Raw genomic sequence first — 23,504 nt, 5'->3', positions numbered from 1 at the left:
CAAACGTCAGAAGCCTTCAGAGAAGCCTTCAGAGCAGCAGGGTTATGCACAAGGGTTCCAAACAGAGGGACTGAAGCCTTTGCTAAGGAACCCCCCTAGTCTAAAGGCAGTGGGCCTGCACACTCACAGCTCAGACGGGAAAACTAGGGAACGCAGGCCTACGGTTGCAGACAGGCCTGTGTTCCCACCCACTTGAGGGGGGGGGGGCCTAAGGGAGGAAGATTGTGCTTGGACTACTGAGGGAGTTCAAGGCCATCATGGGCAAGTTATTGAGATTTTATTACCAAGTAAAAAGAGGGCTGAAAACATAGATCAATTGTAGAGTACTGACTGTATGTGTGAGGCCCTTGGTTCTATTCTCAACCTCTCTCTCTCTCTCTCTCTCTCTCTCTCTCTCTCTCTCTCTCTCTCTCTTTCTCTCTCTGTGTGTGTGTGAGAGAGAGAGAGAGAGAGAGAGAGAGAGAGAGAGAGAGACAGACAGACAGACAGACAGACAGAGACAGAGAGAGATAAACACAGAGAAACAAAGAGAGGCAGACAGAGTCCAAATCATCTATGGAGCACAGGGACAATCCTGGGAAGCACAGCACACAGACACCAGAGGAAAGCTCACCCTGCCTGCTACAAACAAGTGAGGGCAGAATCCCCAGGCATCCTCTGGGACACCACCAGAAAAGCAGTCCGAACCCTGGTAAGACGAGAGCAGCAAACCAGTGCAGGTTCAGCTCCCCAAGAGCCCAGAGCACTGAAATCCACTGTTGAAAAGTCTGACCACAGAGCACAGAGAGGATGTAAGCCGTCAGGATAGGCACTGTGCTGAGGTGGCATTCCATGCCGAGGGCTGGGAACCTCTTGAGGGCCGATTCCTGAGCAGGAACCTACCTCGGCAAGACAAGGAGAAGACAGCTCGCACCCCCCCCCCCCCCACTGGATCTAATGTGCTTGATCCTGGAGACACAAGCTGTTCTCTGATGAGTGGTGCTGCCTAGAAAAGACAATGCAGAGGCTGGAGGAACATACATTCAACCCAGCATAAGAAATTAGTAATGTTATTTTTATTAGTAATTTTATTTTTAGTTTGTTTTCATTCTTATTTTAAATTCATATCTGTATTTTTAATTGCTTTTAGTTTTATCTTGCTTGATTAGGTTTTATGACTGTTACCTCCATTATCTCTCTTATCTTTAACCTATATTCTTGGGAGGCAGAGGCAAGTGGATCTGTGAGTTCAAGGCCAGCCTGGTCTACAGAGGGAGTTCCAGGATAGCCAAAGGTACACAGAGAAATCGTGTCTCAAAAAACAAAACAAACAAACAAACAAAACCATCTACCTACCCATTCATTTAATGTGTGTGTGTGTGTGTGTGTGTGTGTGTGTGTGTGTGTGCCTAAGTATGTGTGTCATACTCATGCAGTGTTCTCAGAGGTCAGGTCAGAAGAGGGCATCAGATCCCCTGGAACTGGAGTTACAGGTGGTTGTGAGCTGCTATGTGGGTGTTGGGACCAAACTCAGGTCCTCTGCAAGAACACTAATCTCCCCACCCGAGCTAGCTCTCCAGGCTCTTTTCATTATACCCATCTTTAGCCTTAATAATCTTTTGACTCCATTTATCCTATGAGAAATTGAGGTCCTTTGCTTCCTAACACCAATGGTAGTGCCATTACAATTCCTATTTGCCTCATTCTGCATTTTAGTACCAGGATTATTGTCCAATCGGTGTTCTTATTACAGCTGTCTATGGGGATCATACTCCCCAGTGGATACTAGCTGCTAAGAAGACCCGCACAAATAAAAAGGGAGAGAAAAGAAAATCTAAAAACTAGGATGCATTCATCCCACCAGATGCACAGATCATGCACGACACAGATACTAAAACAGAAAAAGAAAGTATAACATTTTCAAAGTCCAGCCATAATTCCTCGTTGACTGAAACCACAGATCAGGAAGTCACTGAGACACCAGAGAAAGAATTCAAAATCCTAAGAGGAGCTATGCTTAACTGTACAAACAACGTATTTAATATCACCTTTTCTTTTTAGGAAGCTGGACTGTAGTGGTCCTTGCACAGACTCTGTGTGTGTGATGCTCCCAGCCAGACTCCTGGGCTCTCAGCATCCAGGAAGTTGCTGGCAGTGCTTCACACAAGCTTTATACAAACCATTCCTGGAACTAAAGACATCCCATGTGACCTCCCCAGCAGAAAGATCCTTGGATGCAGCCTTTCTCCCACAACCTTTGTCCTGTGCCTCCTCCAGTGCTGCTGGGCAACACATTCCTTGGTAATGACTCACTGCCATGAGTGTGGTGCATGCTGCAGCTCCAGAAGATGACCAGAGTTGAAGGGAATCTTGGAGGCCCCAACACATTTCATCTCATTATAGTTGACAAGCATACTTTCTCAAGGAGTCTTGTTTTCCGGCTGGTGTATGTTCTGTCCTGGAGAAGGCTGCATGCCCTGTTCTGTTGTTACTGGATAGAATGCTCAGTAGGCATCTATTGAGAATTGCTGGAGTCTTGTTTCATCCTTTCCTTTCCTTACGGAGCTGCCCAGTTCTAGCGGATTTGAAAATGAGATATTGGAGTCTGTAGCTCTTATTGTCAGACTTACTACTCGACAGTTCCTAGCTGCCAATGCCCTCCTCATAAGTCAGCAGTCTTCCCACTACTTTGGAGCTTTGCATTTAGATGTGTCCATATTGCACCATTCCACCCATTCCGCCTTTGGAAGGGGACCTTAACTGCTGACAGTCTGTGTCACTCGTCTTAATGTGGGACTCCTTCCTGCCATTTGCAGTTGTAGATCTAAATGTCACAGCAGCAACTCCTGCTTCCCCCTCTTCCTCTCACTCTCTTCTTTCTCCTCCTTTCCTTCTTTCTTTCTTCTCTCCTCCCCCTCTTCTCATTGTCCCTTTTTCCTCTTCTTCCTTCTCTTCCCCACGTCTGCATTCTCTGTTTTTCTAATATAGCATTTGATTCCTTTGTCATTTCTTTTGCTATACGTACTTGATTTGTTAACGAGTTTTCTGGAAATTACAATTACTATCTCCGTCTATAAAATCTATTTTGGATTGATGCCAACTTAATTTCACCCATCTATAAGAGTTCTGCTTATGGGCAGCTTTGTAGCCCTCCCCCTTCCTCTGAATTCCACGGTTTCACAATTAAGTCCTTGTGCATCACGAGGCCATCAGAACAGCTGCAGAACGACGGCTCTATGACGTCATCTTTTAATTCCAATTAGAGGAAAGGAAGTTACACATGAAGGATATGCTCACACTGTCTTTTATGCATTTTGAACCTTAACTGGTGCTCATTTCTTTCATGTGAGTGTGAGTCTCTAGTGCCTTTTCATTTCACCCTGAAGAACTCACTTGATTCTTTGTCAATAGAGCAGCCCACTTCTGACAAAAACTCAGTTATTGGAATACCTTAAATTTTCCTGGATTTTTGATTCTTTAAAAATAGTGTAAGTGTTGAAGAGATGGCTCAGGAGTTAAGAGTACTGGCTGCTCTTCCAGAGGACCCGGGTTCAATTCCCAGCTTCCACATGGCAGCTCACAGTTCCAGGGGATCCAATGCACTCTTTTGGCCTCTGTGGGAACCAGGCATGCATGTGTGGCACAGACAAACATGTAGGCAAAACGCTCCTATGCATAAAGTAAATATGAATTTTAAAAAAAAAAATCGTGCATTTGTTGTACAAAGCAGAGGGTTTCATGATGTTTTGTTCAACCATATCACGTACTTCAGCATTGTTTATCCATTACCTCACTCTGTCCTTTCCCCTGCTCCCACCAGTGCCCTTCCACTTGCATTGTGAGTGTGTAAAATTTGAAGTACATAAGGCAAAGCACCCAATGTTCATCTTTCCAAATCTGGCTTGTTTAGATCAGTACAGTGATCTCCTGTCCAATCCATTGCCTCGCCAATGATGTAACTTCATTTTGTTTGTGTGTGAACAGTCTTGAAGGTATATCACACTTTCTGGATCCCTTCCTCTGTTGCTAGACAGAGGCTGACTCCATAACGTGGCTGCTGAGAATAGTGCTACAGTAGACACGGGCGAGCAGCAGCTCCGTTGTATGAGTTGATCTAGGAGAGATACAGTTAGATCTTCCATACCAGTTTCCAGTGTCTGGACTACCTCGTTCTCACCAGCAGCGTCTTCCCCTTTGCCCTACATCCCCACTATCTGTTGTTGTTTAAGGACAGCGATCACAGGGTGTGATGGAATCTCAGTGTGGGTTTTCTGTTGTTGTTCTTGTTGTTTTTTTGAGACAGGGTTTCTCTGTGTAGCTTTTCTCCTTTCCTGGAACTCACTCTGTAGACCAGGCTGGCCTCGAACTCACGGAGATCCGCCTGCCTCTGCCTCCTGAGTGCTGGGATTAAAGGCGTGTGCCACCACTGCCCGGCTCTCAGTGTGGTTTTGGTTTGCATTTCTCTAAGGACTGTGGATGTTGAACATTTTTTGGGCATTTACTGACCAGTTTTACTGTTTTTTGAGAAATCCCTGCTCATTTCAACTGGCCTTTATTGATGATTGTTTGGTTCTTTTTATGTCCTACACGTTAGCCATCAGGTGCACAGCAAACACCCTCAGTTCTGCTGCCTGTCATCCATCTGTCAGTGCTCCCTTGTTCGCATGATCTGAATTCCACACAATTCTAGCTGTCTAGTCTCGCTATTATTTTCTGGGTTGTCTTGGTTCCTTTCCCTGTTACTGTGATAAAAGCAGCTATAGGGGAAAAGGCCTTTCTGGCTCACAGTTCAGGGGTTCAGTCTGTCATAACTTGAAAGCCAAGGTGACTGGAACATTCTTTTCAAATCAAGAGTGAGACAAGCATGCCCCACTTTCTCTCCTCTTACTCAATACAATGTTTGGAGATCTAGCCAGAGCCTGACAGGGCACAAGGAAAACACCCTGGAATTGGGTCACAACCACAGTTATACAACTCTGAATCTATTTAAAACAAACACTCGATTGTACACTTAGGTGGCGACTTTTGTCAAATTCGAGTTACTCAAAAAAGAACCCCCAACTGAGATGGCTTTTCCTCCACCTTGAACCCCAGGGTGTGGTAGGTGGGAATAGAGTGTGGGTACCTGTGGAGGGTTCAAGACCAGGAGGCTCAGGCCTGGGTACCCCAAGCTGGTGAGCAGACACGCTGAGCCGTGCTGCGCACACGTGGCACCCACCTTCCATCTGTAGCAGACCACAAAGCTGGAGGAGCAGGGTTGGAGGGAGGCCAAGACTGCTGCTTTTCCTTAGCACCTCAGCCCTTACGCCTGAAGAAATTCAAACACAATTTAAAGTTCTAAACTTGTTCAACTTTTTCAGGAAACTCAAGAGACACGCTGTCTGTATACAGGATGCTCACGTGGGCACACAGAAACCGCAGTCGTGGGGAGTGATGTGAGCCCAGAGGGTTTGTGTTGTTGCCTCTCAACTGCTCTTGGGAGCACTGGTGTCACCGGTGGGCCAGGAGAGACAACCCCCACTCATCATTTCTCAATAGCAGATTAACAATCCCAAGCCATACACTACACATTTGCAAAAAGATTAGATAAAAAAGCGAGTAATCCCATGCATTGAGCAAGCCACTGCGGGTTGCTCAGGATACATGTGCTGGAGCTGGAGATGAGGTTTAGTTGGTGTGACGCTTGCCTTGCATTCACACAGCCCTGGATTTGAGCCCCAGCACCTCATAAACTGCACGTGGTGGTGAAAGTCGTTAATTTCAGCACTGAGGAGATGAAGGCAGAGGATCAGAAGTTCAAGGTTATCCTCCAACACACGGTATGTTCAAGGACAGCACAGGTACATGGGATCCTGTTCCCCCAAACAAGAATATAGCACTGTATCATAGCTGTCCATCATCAGGATTTCCTGTCAAGTTAAATGGTACTGTCATTGCCGGTCTCTTACATGTCACATAAATCTTATAGTTATGTCTTAATGCATTCAAACGATGGCCCTCTTAATAAGCAAGTTCCAGGCTTCATAAAAAGCATTTTTATCAGACAACTTAAGCAGAACTATTACTCAATGAGGGAGCGGCTGCTCGGAACTGGACTTATCTTGCTTGCCCAAACACTTTACTTTCTGCAGACTGCACAAAAGATTCATTCAACCTGTTCAGAGGCTGAAAGTGAAAGTGACTCATTATGTTTGAAAAGGTCAAGAGGGTGCAGCTGCCAACTTTCAAATGTCTCTAGAACCTTCTATGGTGAACATCACCACCAAATGCCTTCGGTCCTCAGCTGCTGCTTTTTGTGGGAGGTGCGGGCTCCTGCTCTGAAACCGCTCCCACAGCTGCAGGCAGAGCCTTGAGGTGTTCTAGAAACTTCAGAGGCTGACGCAATTGAAGCCATCTTGGCAGAAGATTCAAGAGTGGACAGAGCCCTGGGCAGGAGACCTGCCTGCTCTCAGCCCAGCCTGATTCCTGCTCAGGTGGTCCACAAGACAAAGGAAACAGCAAGGCAGCCCTGTGAAAGCCAGTGGCTGATGAGAAAAATTCAGTGCTTTCTCCAAGGCAATACATATGCCCAGCCCCCCCCCCCAAAAAAAAAACCTGGTACTGTAAACATGCCACTCAGATACATGTGTGTACAGGAGCATACAGGTCTGTATTCAGGTGTGTCTATGCATGTGGAGACCAGAAGACAACCTTGACCATTGTTCCACAGATACTGTCTGTCCATCTCGTTTTGTGACACAGGGTTGCTCACTGGCCTGGGGCTCATCAAAAATGCCAAGCTGGCTGGCAGTGAGCCCCACGGATTCCCCCACCCCTGACTCCCCAACACTGGGGTCAGAAGCATACCACCATATCCAGATGTTTTATGTGGGTTCTAGGACCTGAACTCAGGTCCTCTTTACCCATTGGGCTATTGAGCCCATGATGATGCCAATTCTTAGGCTAAAACACCACAAAGCACAGTGGCCAATCAGACCCCTCCTGGACCATACTTACTTTTCTCATTTCTAAGGCCTTACTGCCCTCTACCCCTCTCCAACCCTGCCACCTGAGGCCAGCATGTGCCACAAAGGCAGAGCTTCACATCTCAGTCCTCATCCATACTGAGGCAACAAGCTGGTGCCCTCCACAAGAGCTGGCCCCCATTTCCACCTAATACTATCCTTGCCCAGCAGCCCTGCCCGGGACAGTCTACTTCCTGTTTATAGGGTGATGTGGACGGGTGTCTCAAGCTGCTTCTCCTGCTGCCTTCAACTCTCATTTCTAGTGACTTGGAGGCTGCTGTGCAGTGACTTCCTCCCATCCTGACAGCCTCTAAGGACCCCCAATTCATCCTGCAGGGCCCTGGGAAACACAAGTGTGGTGACTGCTGCCAGGGCCTCTGTTCTTACACATGTCCCCAAACTGGCTGTGGTTGTGAAGCCCACCTCCTTGCCCAGCTGGTCTCCTCTGAAACATGAAACGCAAACGGTACCATCAACAGCTGTTTGAGGCCATACTAACTATAAAATCAGGTCAAACAAACAAACTGAAAACGGGTGCAGTGTGACTGGGACTCTGCGAAAGCAGCAACTGCTGACCCCTGACCAAAGAAGACGCTTGGCCTGTGGTTTCACTTTTGGTATCTGTACACCAAAGCTCACCCTAGAGTTCCTGGGTGCCCTCAGAAAACCAGTGACTCCACGATCACCCCAAAAACAGGACATTAAAAACTGGACACAGGATTGGGCATGGTGAGTCACACCTTTAAGCCCAGCATTTGAGAAGCAGAGGTGAGTTGGTCTCTGTCAGTTCAAAGCCTGACAGAGTTACATAATAAAATCCTGTGGGGGTGGGCACAAATTCCAGCATGACCTGTGGGGGATGGGCACAGCATCCAGCATGACCTGGGGGGGGGGGATGGGCACAGCATCCAGCATGACCTGGGGGGGATGGACACAGCATCCAGTATGACCTGGGGGGGCTGGACACAGCATCCAGTATGACCTGGGGGGGGGGGACACTGGGCACAGCATCCAGTATGACCTAGGGGAGTGGGACTGGACACAGCATCCAGTATGACCTAGGGGAGTGGGACTGGACACAGCATCCAGTATGACCTAGGGGAGTGGGACTGGACACAGCATCCAGTATGACCTAGGGGAGTGGGACTGGACACAGCATCCAGTATGACCTAGGGGAGTGGGACTGGACACAGCATCCAGCACGACAGGGGTGTGGGTGGGGGGAATGAGGCATGTCAACCTTTATAAAAAGTGCCCAGGGTGGCTGGTCCAGACAGGGTTCCTTCTTGAGCAGTGTGGCTCTCAGGCTTTGACACCTGTCCCAGTGTGGAGTGGGGGCACCGTGAGATGCAAGGCCAGGTCAGTGGGCTTCATGGCAGGGGCCGAACGACCATTAGCATCCACCACACCTCTCAACATACTGTTGTCATTAAGCACCAGGGCCCTGCACACAGATACCCAGCACAGCTTCCACTCCAGACCCTGTTCATTAAACTAGAACTAGACAATGCACTTCTCAGAGGTCTTTGTGGGCACTAGGGTGGGAATATGGGCAGCACCTGGGCAAGGGAATGCCAAGGAGCGTCAACTCTGTCACCTGCTTTGTCACCATTCAATAAGCACACCTCCTTAACTCTCCAAGTCATGATGACTGAGCGATCAGGACAAAGGACACGTGTCCCTGTGTTGATGGCACACCCATCGCAGCCTTAGCCTTACTGTGGTTCTGTTATCCAGCTGGTTGCAAGTGCAAAGGGGCGGAGTCATCGGTTCTGGGTTCAATCCCTGACTTGTTGGTTCAATGTGCTGGTCTCCTCTGGGCACCACAGGAGGCCCAGAGTCTGAGTCCTTGGAGGACTGTCATGGAGAGTCACAGAGTGCCTGAAAAGCACTGGGTAGGTTCCCAATTCAGTTATTATGACAGTATGTCAACATGCCTACATAAAGTACCTTGTATTTTATGGTGCTGGGAGCCCAACCCAGGGCTGCATGCACGCTGAAGAATGCACTCTACCACTCAGGCACACTATCTGCCCAATGCTGCTTTTATGTTAGGATTTTTACAAAGAATAGCCATGCTGGTTCCTGTGAACAGTTGTCCTCAAGATCTGTCACTTACCAAGGAAGGGCCATCTTACCACTCACCTCTTCTAAACGTGGACAAGCAAGAGACAGGGTGGCCCCTCCAGGGTGTCTGTGTGCACTGTCTTTGGATCACCCCATCTTCCCTGTCACGTCCAGTGTTTGCCTGTTGCCCTGAAATTCAGAAAATAATCAACCACCAGCTGGCGGAGGCACAAGAGCCATACCCCAGCAGGGGAGGGGAGGCGAGTTCTGAACTTTCCAGAAGGGAGGGGCTGTGACCACACAGATATTTTGAGCAAAGGGTTTAAATGACCCTCCTTCTTGCCCCCCAAGCACAAACTGTGCTTCATTAATGTAAAATAGCTCTCAGTTTCTCAGATTATCAACTAATAACTTTCAAGTATGTTCTTTTGCGACACATCTACCAGTTATTTTTAATATACTGTGAGAAAATAATCTGAATTGTTTTTTTGATAAAGCCCAATAAACACAGACGTACTTGTCAGTTAACGTTTAACTAGGTCAGTAGACAAATAATGGGCTTATTATTTAAAAATGTCAGCCTGTTGAGATCTTTGGACTCCAAATGAGAGCCAATGGAGGGCATGTCACCAAAGTGGACATGAAGGTCAACTGAGGGATTGGGCCACAGCCAGCCACCCAAAAAGGTACGTTTTCTCACATCCCATCTCTGGAAAGCATTATTCCAAGTGCTGCTGGGAAAATGAACCTGCCTGTTAAGATGTATTTGATAGATAAAAGGGCTAAGTCTTGATTGGTAAACAGACCTAGAGATGATCCTTGAAGTCAAAGAAATAACCATAGAAAATCAGAGCTTCTAGGTTTTTGTTTTTGTTTCCAGACAGCATTTCTCTGTGCAGCCCTGGCTGTCCTGGAACTTGCTCAGTAGACCAGGCTGGCCTTGAACTACTCAGAGATCTACCTGCCTCTGCCTCCTAAGTGCTAGAATTAAACACTTCTAGCTTTTTAAAAAAGGGATTTATTGTGTGCTGGAGAGATGGCTCAGGGGTGAAGGTCACTTGCTGCTCTTGCAAAGGACCTGGGTTCAATTCCAGGTACCCAAACTGAGTGGCTCACAACTGCCTGCAAATCCAGCTTCAGGGAGATCTAATGTCTCTACAGGCACTCACACTTACTTGTGCCTACCCCTCACCCACGCACACGCTCACACGCATGCACACACAATCAGAAATAAATCTTTTCATTTTTAAGACTAGGCCATTTTTTTTTTAGATTTATTTATTTTGTATACATTGTTCTATCTGCATATATTCCTGCATGCCAGAAGAGGGCACCAGATCTCATTATAGATGGTTGTGAGCCACTATGTGGTTGCTGGGAACTGAACTCAGGACCTCCGGAAGAGCTGCTGGTTTTCTTAACCTCTAAGCCATCTCTCCAGCCCCAGAATTAAATCTTAAATAAATATATATACACCTTATGGGCCTGACATCCCATCACTTGGGAGGCAGAGGCAGGTTAATCTCTCTTGAGTTGGGGGGTAGTCTGATCTTCATAGATTTTAGGACAGCTGGGCTACACAGTGAGACCTTGTCTAAAAATATATATTATATAGTGTCTGTGTGCATGTATATGCAGGTGTCCACAGTGGCCAGAAGGCGGCACTGGATCCCTGGAGCTGGAATTAAAGGCAGTTGTGAGCCATGTTAGTGCTGGGAACCAAACTCAGGTTCTTCTGGAAAAACAGCAAGCACTCTGCATGCTGCCTCTCTAGCACCATTTTGTTTGCTTTTGAGACAGTCTCACGGTGGAGAACAGGCTGGCCTCAAAAGCTTGATTCTCCTGCCTCCACTTCTCAAGTATTAGGAGTCCAAGCATGCTCTACACACAGTCATTAGGTGACATGTCTTTTACAGGTTTAGCCCCTCAGCACTAGCAGATCTCACACTGAGACAAGTGAAATGCTTTTGCTTGCTTCTGCCTCTAGGACAACTGTGCCTGACGCCCTTAGTCCCTTTCTGTGCCAACAGCTGGACTCAGGAGTGCCAGCAAAAGAAAACCCAGGCAAGGCAAAACCACCAAGAACCAGCACCCTACTCCTGCTCCTTCCCTATCTCAAGTCACTACAGGACTCTGCTTCAGGCTAACCACCGTCAGGAAATCAAATGGTGACCAACCAGCGAGTGTAGCCTGGCCTACAAATCCACACCCTTTCCCATTCCCATTTCCAGCCCAGTGAGAACACAAGTGACATTTTTAGCATGCTATGGACAGGACATGGTCCTGGTATCTCGGAGGGGCTGAGGAAACAAGTAAGGTCACTCCACTGGCCAAGGTTTCAGGCTGGAGATCAAGAGCTCAGCAGCTTTCTCAGTAAACAAGTATGGACACCAGACAGGATCCCACCAAGGGCCAGGTGTGCACACCAGACAAGACTCCCAGAGAGCCAAGTGTTGTGGGTATTCGTTTGACCAATAGCTTTGGAGTACCAGCCTTAGGGAATGGCCTCTTGGAGGGAAAACTGAGAAGAGAGTATGTGTTGATGGCACTGCTGGTTCCATTCACCCCTGGGCAGAACGGAAGACCACAGTGGCTGTTTACTTTGTCCTGGATCCGTGAGTGCATTTTCTCCCCATTGTATATCTTAATAAATCCTTGATATCCTTTTAACAGACTTTCGTGGTTTTGCTAACAGCCAGGCTCCTCAGCTGGTTAGCTGCAGCCTCCTCAACGGTTGAGGTAGTGAAGGAGCAGCTGGCCTAGGGGCAGCAGGGAGGATCTTGGCTGCCACCCTAATCAGGACAGACAGCAAGTGTAGGCCAGGTGGTGGTCAGCCCACTGCGTCTTTCTTGAGAGTTTTGAGAATCACGTCTGTGCACTCTCAGATAGCAGACCAGCCAGGATGAAGCTGTGAGCGTAAGGGAAGACCAGGAACGAGCAGGATGTATGTATGTTGCAGGACAGGAGGGCCACTGCAGCCTTCAGCCAGCACCAAGTACTCAGCCCTTGGATCCCCCTATAGAAGACACTGTAGCTAAGCCAAGCAGAGCCTCCGGATGGGCTGACCCCTCACCGCCTGTTCTGCGACCATGTCACCTGATTCCTTGACAAAATCAGCATAGACATTTTACTCTGAAATCTAACACGCAGAGATCCGTTTTGAAAAGCTGGGCAAGGGGCAAGAGGCAGATTCTCAAATCATCTTCCATTGACTTTATTGACATTGGGGAGTTCCACTCAGAATGCCCATCCCAGGTCCTCAGGTGGCAAAGGACATGTGTCTGTTAGTATGTACATAGTTACTCAGCAACTGTATTTGGTATAACTTCACATTTTTGGTATACAGAAATAGTTTTATTTTCTTAACGCAGCACAGTAGACATACAATCAATTATTCCCTAGAGTGTGCAATATAAATTATTCACATTAAAAAATTAACAACAGAAAGCCTGATATATGGGAAATATTAAAAACATACACCTAATTTTAATGTGTTTTGATCACAGACACTGCTAGCTGTATAAATCTGAATAAATACGACATGGCGCACAGTGGCTTGAGCAGGGCCTGCTCCAGGCGTAGTGAGGACCCACTCTCCACTTTGGTCACTGAGATTCCCCGTGCCAGGCACGGAGCCCATCTGAAAGAGCTTCCAGCACTACAGGGCGTCTCGGGCTTTTCCAGCACTACGGGGCATCACGGGCTTTTCCTCCTATTCTCCTTTATAGCGAGGGGGCCTTTTCTCCTTAAAAGCAAGAAGACCTTCCAGTCTGTCTTTCGTTGAGATGGTCTAGGAAAGACAAAACATGAAACACTGAAATCTACACACACAACAGCACGTCAAGCATTAACTACGAAAGCCACCAGCAAGTGCCGGGCGGCCACTGTCCTTTGAACAAATTTCCTAAGCGTGTGGCCAAACTATTTTTAATTGAAGCACTTTTTCTCCGTTTCCAATATGCTTAAAAAGTGAGACATTCTATTTTCAGAGCTTAAACAAATGAAAAGCTCAGCATGTGGACAGCTGTGCTCCCTCTAGCCCCCGAGTCAACAGCCTGCATCCGAACACACAGCAGCCGCCTCCCCAAGAGTCAGTGCGCTCGTGTGTTCTGTGAGTTTGGACAGAGGCATGACGTCATCTGCTTATCACCACAGTGTACACAGAACGGCGTGGCTGCCCCAAACATTCTTTGTTCTCCACATACTCATCTCCAACCTGTCAAACACTTCCTCCAGAATGTCACTGACTGTCTGGAATCACTGAGTACCCAGTACTTTCAGACTGGATCCTTTCCCCAAGCACCATGAATTCAAGTTTCCATTTTCTTGCCTGACAGGTCCTACTCTGTCAATACTGCACGATGTACCAGGTGGTCTATTCACCCACTGAAGGACAACTTTTCTTTTTATTCTTGAGAGAGGCTCTCACTGTATAGTGGAGGCTACCTTCAAAGTCCCAAGGTACAGCAGACTGCCTTGAATGTTCTTGGATTTTAGTCATGTGCCACTAGACCTGCCCATGAAGGACAGACATCTTGGTTGTTTCTAAATTAGTAATTGTGAATGAGTTTAGAGGCAGGATTTTTTTAACAATTTTTTTTTAAATTTATTTATTTTTATTATATGTGCATTGGTGTTTTTTGCCTGCATGTATGTCTGTGTGAGGGTGTCAGATCTTGGAGTTATTGACAGTTGTGAGCTGCCATGTGGGTGCTGGGAATTGAACCCAGGTGGTCTGGAAGAACAGTCGGTGCTCTTAACCACTGAGCCATCTCTCCAGCCCTGAGGCAGGATTTTGGGCAGACATGTTCTCACTGTATCTGGTTAAACTCAGGGGGCACAACCGTTAGGTGACAAGGTAGAGAGCCCTCAGGCTTACCTCAAACTGGCACCTATCTTGGGGCCACAAACTACCAACCCTGGCAGCCACGGTGAGTGTCGGTGCCCACTGTTGTGAGGTTTCGTCATTTAACACACACAGCACAGTCTTCAGTTCCCAAACGACAGGTATTTCCAGCATAGGCTCATACGGCTGTTTGCCATCTGCCCATCTACTATGGCAAGGTGGCTAGTCAGATCTCTCATCCACGCTTTTATTTATCTATCTATTCAGATCTCTTTCTTTCCTTTATTTATTTTAGGTGTGAGTGATGCATCAAGGTAGCTATTCAGATCTCTTACCCACTCTCAATCTGTGGGACTTGAACTCAGGACCTCTGAAAGAGCAGCCAGTGCTCTTAACCACTGAGTCATCTCTCCAGCCCCTCCTGTCCATTCTTGAAGTGGATTTTCACTACCTTACTGTGCAGCCTTTGAAGATCCTGACGAGTCTTGGATGTGAGACCTTCACCAGATCCGTGTTTTGGAAAGACTTCCTTCCAGCTCGCCCCTTTCCACCCTTTCAGTGCTGTCCAGCCCACCACTCTCCTCTCTTGGGGTCTTGACACTGCCCAAACCAAGGCTGAACTTCCTCCTGCGCCATCTACACACTCTACAGTTGCTCCATGCACACTCAGCTCTCCAGTCCATTCGGGACCACATTTTGTGCAAAAGGTAAGGTTGCGCATTTCCGCGTACGTGGATGCCCAGGGGCCCTGTACCGCTGTCCTTCTGTAGTGCCCGTGGCTGGGCTGTGGGGCCCCACGTCAGCCCCTGGACCCACTGATGTGCTCTTTCGCCAGCATCATCGGAGTCCTGACTGGGTCCTCTTGGTCTCCCAGCTCTATCTCTGGCCACACGGAGCTATCTGTTCCATATCTTTGAACTCTGAATCAACCTTTTATCCATAAAGTAAGGAGTCAAGATCCTTGTCGTGACTGAATTAAATGTACAGACGTTTTGTCTTTGTTCGGAAACAAGGTCTCACTCCACTGTATAGCCCTGGTTGACCTGGAATTCACACCTGCCTCTGCCTACGGAGTGCTGATATAAAGGTGTGCATCACCACACCCTGCAGGACTCCCTTCTGAATGATACTGAGTCGTCCTGCCCTCAAACACGGACATCTAGTGATACGGATCACGGTGTCTGCCACAGGTGTTTACTAAGCTTGTGATGCTTTATTAAATGTTTTGACTACTAAGCTAATGGCCACACATTTCCCTCCCTTGTTGCTGGTGTGTAGGATTAGTGTGATCTTGCTGTAACTTCTGAGGAGAGTTTCCATTGCTGACTTTTTGGAATTTCCTCAGTTCTGTCAGTGGCTTCATTTTTACCTTTTCAAGCTTGGCTTAGTGCGTTAGCTCGGCTCCTAACCCGATGCTGAAAGGACAGTGGGAGGACACCACCACCGTGACCCTGATGGCTAAGGACCATGTCAGCACAGGGCCTGCTCTGCTCACACTTACTTGTGAGCTTTGATGGGGAATATAGACTAGACCTTGACAAAGACTTTTGCTTTAGGGGAGAGGGGTCCATCAATATGATCATACAGTTTTCTTTTTCAGTGAAGACAGAAGGCTCAGAATCCCAGGAACAGCCAATGTGCCACAAACCCCATCAGCACGTGGCAGGGCACCCCTGCAAAAATCCCGTCCCGAGGATGGGAATGCACACAGAAACAGAATCCCTTGGAATTACCATGCATGGATGTAACTTGGAATGTGCACACTCACGGAATCTGAGACCGTGCTACATACCTGAGCATAGCAGGCTTCTTCTATGGCTAACCCTGTTACTAAGTCGACCTGAGGATAAAAACATATTTTAGCAGAATGAGGAGGATTCAATACAAACTCAAACTAAATAGCCCCAATCTAAAATAACAGAATCCTTCAAACATAGCACAACTGCTCAGAAGTATGTGCAACTTGAGACTTGCAACTAAACTCCTGAAGTCACAGTCTGACCCCACCATCAAGAGCTGTGCAACTTGGGAGAGTTATGTGACTTCTCTCTGCTTCAGAGGCATGTCTGACAAAGAGCTAGCTGCAGTACTCACTAAGTAGGGGGTACAGTGACGGTTAATGAAGACTTGTGCATGCATGCATGCATGTATGCATGCACGCACGCATGCACGCGAGTTCCAAAGTTTATGAGAATCTGCACTGTCCACTGTTCCACTAGCCCAGGACTCCTCTCCTTTGCAGTCATGTTCCCAGTGTGACACACAAACACCCTCAGACCAGCCTGGGTTCAGTGCTTCTCCCTGCACACACATGAAAGATTCCAGGTAGAAAGCAATTACTCAGCATGGAGCTGGGAGGCTCTCCTTGGATTACTGATAGAGGTGTGATCTGGCTAAGGATTCTGTTTCCTCAGGACTGGCTGAGGACCCCACTAAAGCAATGGCAGAGAGAACAAGGCTGCCCTAAGTTGCAGGGACACTGGAATTCTGCAGCTATGGCCCTGAAGGGAATCCCGACAGCTTCAGTCAATATGGCAGCAGCTGCATTCCAGAGCACTAGGAAGGACACAGGTGTCTAAGCCTGATTCTGAGCAGCAGTCTCCTTCCCCGGCAGCACCCGAAACACTCACCTCCATCCCTTGATTAATTGCTAGTTTGGCCACTCTCATTGCAACAGGCCCCTGAAAGTCAAAGGAAAGAAACAAAGTTTAATTAAAACCTGGCAATTTATGCAGACTACCTCAGCAGAATTCACATATTCTCAACGCTGGATCCACGGATCAGCTAACCACCGCCGAGACACTAGATAGAAACCGACTTTCTGAGCGACTTGGACTTCAGAGTGGCTGTCACTGATCAAACTGGGTCTTGATGGCAGCAGGAGCTGTATGTCCTTTAAACGTCCAGCACTCCTCAGGTCCTGTCCTTTCAAGTGAAGCAGAGGGGAGCCCGGGCTCAGCACCACACCAACCGGGGCGACGCCTGGCGCTCAGGCTGGAGATGAACTGCAGCTGCCAGGTGAGGCTCTGAGCCATCCCTTACGTACTCGCTATCTCTTCTCCTGCAGCACGGAGAGCTAACTGCAGTGATGGTGGGCTGGCACAGATGTGTCCCCTCAGGTATGTCTGGGTTATGGAGGGAAGAACTAAATGCTCTCTGAGAAGACAGGAACGCTCACATGCTGTGGTATCTCAGCTGCCATCCCTACCCTAGAGACGGCCATACTCTGCGAACAGAACTGAGTTCTTAGATCTTGATTTACATCTATCCACAGGAGATAAGTGTCAACTGGATGCTATATTTTGAATTGAATGGTCTTTTTAGATTATCACACAACACAGTGGGGCCGAGGAAAGGGCTCAGTGGGTAATGTGCTTACTCAGAGTTCAGATCTTCAACACACATGAATGACAGGTTGGTGTGGCAGCCAGCCTGTAATCCCAGAACTTGGGGAGGCTGAAACAGGCAGAAAGCACGCTGACTGGACTGATGAGCTGAACTACAAAGCTCGGGGCCCAAGAAAGAGATCCTTCTTCAATATACAAGATGAAGAACAATGGAGGAAGACATCAACGGCAATCCCTGGCCTCCACAGGAGTGTGCAGTGGGAGACAGTGTCATCTACATGCTTTAATGTGAGGTAGCAGCCCACCTTCACTCTCTCTATGGAGGTAACTTAGGTTAGAGTACAAGTTGGTAAACAAGCTAAAAAAACTTGCTAGGGAGTTAAACGTGTGTGTGTGTGTGTGTGTGTGTGTGTGTGTGTGTGTGTGTGTTATGCATGCGTGCCATGTGTCTGTCTCCAGTGCAGCCCTCGGATTACCTTCAAATCTTATTTTAATTGCTTTACTTGAGAGGCAGGACAGGGCCACCCTGGCTTGTGAGTTGGATGCTGCACTATGGGAGAATGTTATTGAGTGATCTCAGGTGGACTCGGGGGCTCGCACTGGTACCTGAGGTAGGAACTCTCTCGCCAGGTCCAGTGCCTTCCTGTAGGCAGCGTCTCCTTCCTGGTTCTGCTCCAGCACGTGGCTGATCAAGCCCACAGCTTTGGCTTCCTGACCATCAAGAACTCGTGCAGAGAAGATGAGTTCCTTGGCCAGGGACATCCCGATGGCACGCGGCAATCTCTGTGTCCCTCCTGAAAGGTGGAGGAGAGAAGAAGGGCACATGATGATCTGAAAGAATTCCCTCCTAAAAATAAACCAGGGCCAGAGATATTTATGTGCTTCAAGCAAGGCTCCAGTGTACAGAGTTACACAACCGATAACCTGAAGCACGTAGGCTGTCATGTCATGGAGTGGTTGGGCACCTGGACCCAGCATGTATATTCTCCGGGCCAAGGCAGGTCTGGCAAGGACAGGCCCTCCTCCCAGTCACTGGCAAAAGCCAATACCATGCCAGCAGACAGCAGCAGGCAGGCAGGGCTCCCAGGAATCCACCCACCAGAAATAGTTTCATCAAGCTTCCATTCCAAATTCTGACAAGTTCAGTTCACAAAGAGACTCCACACTTGATGGTGTGAATTGTAAGCTAATTCTAAGTCAGGAGAAATTAAAGCAACTGTGATGAGAACTGGCCTGTCCTACACCGTTCACTGCTCCTGCAGGCCTCTACACTACTGAAGATGCTCATCCACTCATTCATTCGCTCACTCGCTCACTCACTCATTCATTCACTCACTCGCTCATTCACTCCCTCCCTCACTTACTCACACCCCTCCTCACTCAGATGTGTTCTCTCTACTGAGGAAGCTGCTCTGCAGAGCCAGGGCTACACACGTGGTCTCAGCTCTGTCAGTTAGTACCTCAGGGACTCCAAGAGCTGAGTGACTGACTCTGGGACAACTGCCCAATTTAGGGTAAACACAGGTCATGGGCTAAGGCATTCCATCCATACACCAATCCGCTGCAGCGTCTTCCGGGGAAAGGGCTGGGAAGAGGTGCCAGGTCCCCAGGGCTGCAGTTGCAGGTGCTTATGAGCTGCCCAAATGAGTGCTGGGAAGTGAACCCAGGTCTTCTAGAGCAGTAAGGGCCCTTAACACTGAGCCATCTCTCCAGCCCCAACCAACAACTTTTTAATCCCTAAAAATCATCCCTAGCTTGCAGATTTTAACCTACTGAACACCTGACAACACAGAATTTCCCACTGAGGGTAGAGCCAGGCCCTCTGGGATGATGGGAACCCATGGGCTCTGTTTGGTGAGGGCCTGATCTGGGTTCATGCAGCACTTTTTCTCTGTGGTGCTGAAGATGTGGGACAGCCATGATTTCACACACATGTTCCGAATATTCTCTTAAATATTTTGCACTGAGTTGAGGCTTATGCCTCCAGGGTGAGCACTGACTAATGAGTCGTCTCTGCCCCTCCCCCCACTCAGGGAGGGAGCTCCATCTTTCAGCACTTCCATGTGATCTCAGCATATCTTCAACCTTCCCACTGCCCACTTTACTAAATACAGCCTCTTCAGCAAGGCATACATTTTACCATTGTGATTTAACTGTTTCTTGAAGCCCAAGAAGTAAAACAAGAACTTGAGGGACTAATTCTCTCAAGGATGCACAAAGACGGCAAAGAACTTCCCTGAGGTCAGACTCTCTCCTGTTTCTCCTTTGCTATCATCCACACCTGGTGTCTTCCAGTCTCTGTTAGCTCAGGGGTCCAAAACGGCTGCTGAAGCCTTGCCATCATGTCTGCAAACCATCAGTGCGCAGAAAGAAAAGGAAAAGGGTAAAAAGTACTCCATTTGCTGGAGACCTGAATTAAGTAAGCACTGGCTACGAACATTTACTTGTGACTGACTATTCACTAGCTAGGGCTGGTTCACACAAATGAACAGGGGCTTGGAAATGGAACTCTCCTTGCTATGTGTCTCACAGCATGAGGAATTCAATGGGGTCTCTGTTTCTAGTAGAGTGAAGTGGGTAGATTACTCAGCAGTCACAAACTAAATGGGCAAAACCGATTTAATCACGTCATTACACTTCACATTTACATGTTATTTGAATAGGGTGAAAGTATACTGGAAATGTCAGACCTGGTTTGTAATTTCTGTTATGTAATCTAATGGAAGGCATAAAAAAAAAAAATTAGATAAAACGGGCAGGGGCTCGGGCAGGGGCTCAGGCAGAGCAAGCTTTTGCCAGAGGAGAAACACAATGCTAATGCAGAAGACAGCAGACAGACACAATGTCCCTTAAGAAAGCTTTGACATTCATAATCGATTAGAGCATAATGTATAAACAACTGAACATAATTTGGGCCCATCCAGTATGAAATGTAAACTGTAGAAAGCACCCCGCTTGGTCTGGTTTGTTTGTCCTCCATCTTTCCACCCTCTTGACTTCAAGGAAAAAGAATCCACACTAACAAAAGGGGACGCTTGGCGCATGGACTCAGAGTTGAAAGCTACACAGGCCATAGCAAGGAATTTTACCTACAGGATTAGCAGTGACCTTTGACCCCAGGAACTCCTAAATTTCTTCTCTTAAGCAGAGAGCTCCACACTGCAGTAAATGCCCTTTCATGCAACAGATGCTGAGAGCTGGGCAGAGTCTTCTCAGTGGACCAGGGCCCATTGCTCACACAACTGACTCTCTCTCCTTCACAATATGTTTACAGGCCCCGAACACGCCGTGTCACGAGCACACAGAACCATAGGAATATCTGGCCTTCAATCTGATCACTGTTTACAGTGTTGTAATGTTTTCTACTCCTCCATGCTCTGGGCATGTTGTAAAGCAATGGGGTGGGAGCCCAAGATCGGAACACACGAGGAGAAAAATCAACTAGCTGAACCACAGCAGAACGTCCTGAACCATGCAGGGAGAGCTCGGCCCGCCCTCGCTGACACCTCCCTTAGCAAAACTAGAATGTTTAAAGACCGGACGGGAAGACACAGGTTAGACATTCAATTATTTTCACAAGGTCAATTAAGCAACCGGCGGCAAATTAGAACACTTACTACAGCTTTACAGTTTCAGAGTTAATTAGTGAAAGCCTTTCTACTAGTACACTGTTAGAGAAAGACATGCTAAAGCCTTACCCACTACAAACAAAACGATGCTTTTTAAATGTTTCTCTGTACATTTTTTCTTTAACAAAAAGTGTTTGTTCAGACATCACTGTATCTGTCTTAACTTCTCTTTCTGTAGTTCTGGGGCGCTAATCCAGGGCCTTGTTAACTGTGGTAAAAGCCCTGCCTCAGGCTACACCCCTAGCTGTAATCAGCCCCATGTCAGACTCTTAGCATTTTAAAAGCACATCCCTGCAGACCAGATGAACAGTCTTCCTTTTAAACGGCTATGGAAGACAGCCAAAGAGCATGTTGACCATTCCAGCCGCTCCCAGCAGCCCAGCCACCCTGTGCACCATGTGCAGTCTGCAGGCTGAACTCCACGTGGGTCTTCAGAGCATCCAGAAACGAAATGACTACCTCACAATAGCTGTTCCCACACATCCAAGTGGACTCTGCAAATCTCATGTAAGCGGAGAGCTTGCCAGCAGGTCTCTGCCATCAACACACCAACCTAACTCGGCGTGATGCTCTCAGGAGTGGCAACCCAAAGAGGCTGCCAGGAAGAGGGAGCCACTGAACCCTGTAGCACCACATGGCACCAGCTAGCGCGCTCAAGCTGCTAACATAAGGCACCATGCCACCACACACCATGACCATGTCTACTGTCCCGTGTGGCACTCCTCCAGTTCAGTCCCTATTCCTAACAGCAGTATGTTATAGACAACGGCGAACATCAAAGGCTGGTCTCTTTCTGTGATGACTGCCTCGTCTACCTAATAGAACAGGTGCTGTGTGTGTGTGTAACACGACACGGTTGTGCTGCTAGAGGAACACAGCCTTAAAGGAGCCCCTGAGAGAGGTACTCTGACACAGTGACTTTGCTGGAAATACAGCTTTCACACTGATGGTGAGGACCATCAGCTGGCTCCGGGCTACTCCATGAGCTCTGTTTATCACTTGGTTCTCCTTTTTTTTCTTACAGTAAAAAAAATTGTGTGTGTGTGTGTGTGCACACGCGCGCACAAACGTCTAAGTGGACATACAGAGGCCAGAGAATCCCTGGAGCTGGAGTTATAGGTAGGGCTGTGAGCCACCATTTGGGTGCTGAAAACTGAACTTGGATCCTCTGTAAGAACATCAAGCTAGAGCTCTTAACTTCTGAGCCATGTTTCCACTGCCCCCCCACCTCTCTCTCTCATACACACACCACACACACACACACCCCCTCTCATCTTAAATGTTGAAAACCAATTATGCAACAGCATTTCCAAACTCAGCTTGGTGGTAACAGTGTCTTCACCAAGTTCTTTACCAAGAAAAGGTTTCATCACCACTGTGACCGGATGACAGGGCCGTGGTAGTCAGCTAGCGAGCACGGCAAAGGACTCCACTAATCAAAACAACGCCTCTCATCTCACAGGCTCTGCAGGTCCCGAGCCCAGGAGGCCTGTGCCTGCTATCTGGCTGAGCCTCATAGGCTGGGGCCTTTGCTTCCGACTTCCTCTGCCTCCGGCTAACATTCTGTGTCCTGCAGCAGAGAGCCAGGGGAGGGGGCTGCCTCCTGGCATGGCGTGACTCAGTGGACATGACTCAGTGGACTCAAGAGAGGCAAGACTTGAGAGGGAGGCCACAGTCTTAGCCCCTCCAAGGGGTGTCAACTCAGAGTAAAGCACAGTGGCGGACCAGCCACAGGAACAGTGCAGACCATGCAGCACACTGTGCATCCCTTCCTACACCTTTTTCTAGAAAGCCTTCAGAGCACCTCCCCGAAGTTTACAACCATCCCCATCCTTTCCAGGCAGAGGAGAGGGAAACAGAGCATGTTAATGAGTCATCTTTAAAAAACAACAAAGGAGTGGGGAGAGAGTAACATGGAAGATGCTACTGCTGGACCACATCACAGGGAAGACACGTGGTAGCTGCCCACGACCACGGGGAGTAAAGGATGAGGGGCACACTCATGAAGAGTCCTTTCCTCACTAGCACTGGAGCTGGTGGCTTTCACTCAATGAGGGGCCTAAGGGCTTAGGACACAGTGGAGCGCCCTCAGGAGCAGACATGTGCGCTGCCTCAAACCCAACCGCTTACACATTCTCTTCTCACAAATGTCAGGCGCTACCATCGGCCAGCAAAATATTATTGAAAAAAAAAAGGGAGAGAACAGGGAAAACATTTAATGTTTCCAAAATATAACCAAACAATGACTCAGAGATGAAGACATGAAAAGTTTATTTCTCCTAACAAAAGTAGGTCACACTGTGAAAACCGCAAGATTCGAGGCTAGCAGAATTGTCATGAACACACAACTGGCATCTACTGAGAGCTGCCTACACACCACACGGCATAACACTATGCCCACAAGAGTTCCAGGAGGCCACACTGTCATTATGTTATATGTCAAACCTGGGCTCACAGAACTGCAGTGACCAAACCACACACACACACACACACACAGACATGCATGCTCCTGAGTGAATGGTGGTACAGCAGGTCACCTGCCTCACCTCACCAGCAGGGGCCAGAGCCTCACAACTCCCCACCTAGTCCTCCTCTGACACACAAGCTCTGAGAGGGACCGCGCTCAGCTCGG

At 48.1% G+C, this 23,504-nt stretch overlaps 1 protein-coding gene across 1 annotated transcript in view; it reads right to left on the bottom strand.

Moving 5' to 3' along the window:
• Window positions 1-12,248: 12,248 nt before the first annotated feature.
• Auh (AU RNA binding methylglutaconyl-CoA hydratase) overlaps window positions 12,249-23,504 on the bottom strand; it is a 113,784-nt gene continuing 102,528 nt past the window's right edge. Inside the window, exons 7-10 of the mRNA XM_059262937.1 lie at window positions 17,850-18,037; window positions 16,527-16,577; window positions 15,689-15,736; window positions 12,249-12,840 (exon numbers count right to left, since the gene is read on the bottom strand). Coding sequence (XP_059118920.1) covers window positions 12,763-12,840; window positions 15,689-15,736; window positions 16,527-16,577; window positions 17,850-18,037 — 365 coding nt within the window. The 3' untranslated portion in view covers window positions 12,249-12,762. The remainder of the gene's footprint in view (window positions 12,841-15,688; window positions 15,737-16,526; window positions 16,578-17,849; window positions 18,038-23,504) is intronic.

This window comes from Peromyscus eremicus, chromosome 5 (genome assembly GCF_949786415.1).
Source record: "Peromyscus eremicus chromosome 5, PerEre_H2_v1, whole genome shotgun sequence".
NCBI lineage: Eukaryota > Metazoa > Chordata > Mammalia > Rodentia > Cricetidae > Peromyscus > Peromyscus eremicus.
Note: the sequence above shows the minus strand (reverse complement) of the source record. Positions and strands in the feature narration are given on the sequence as shown.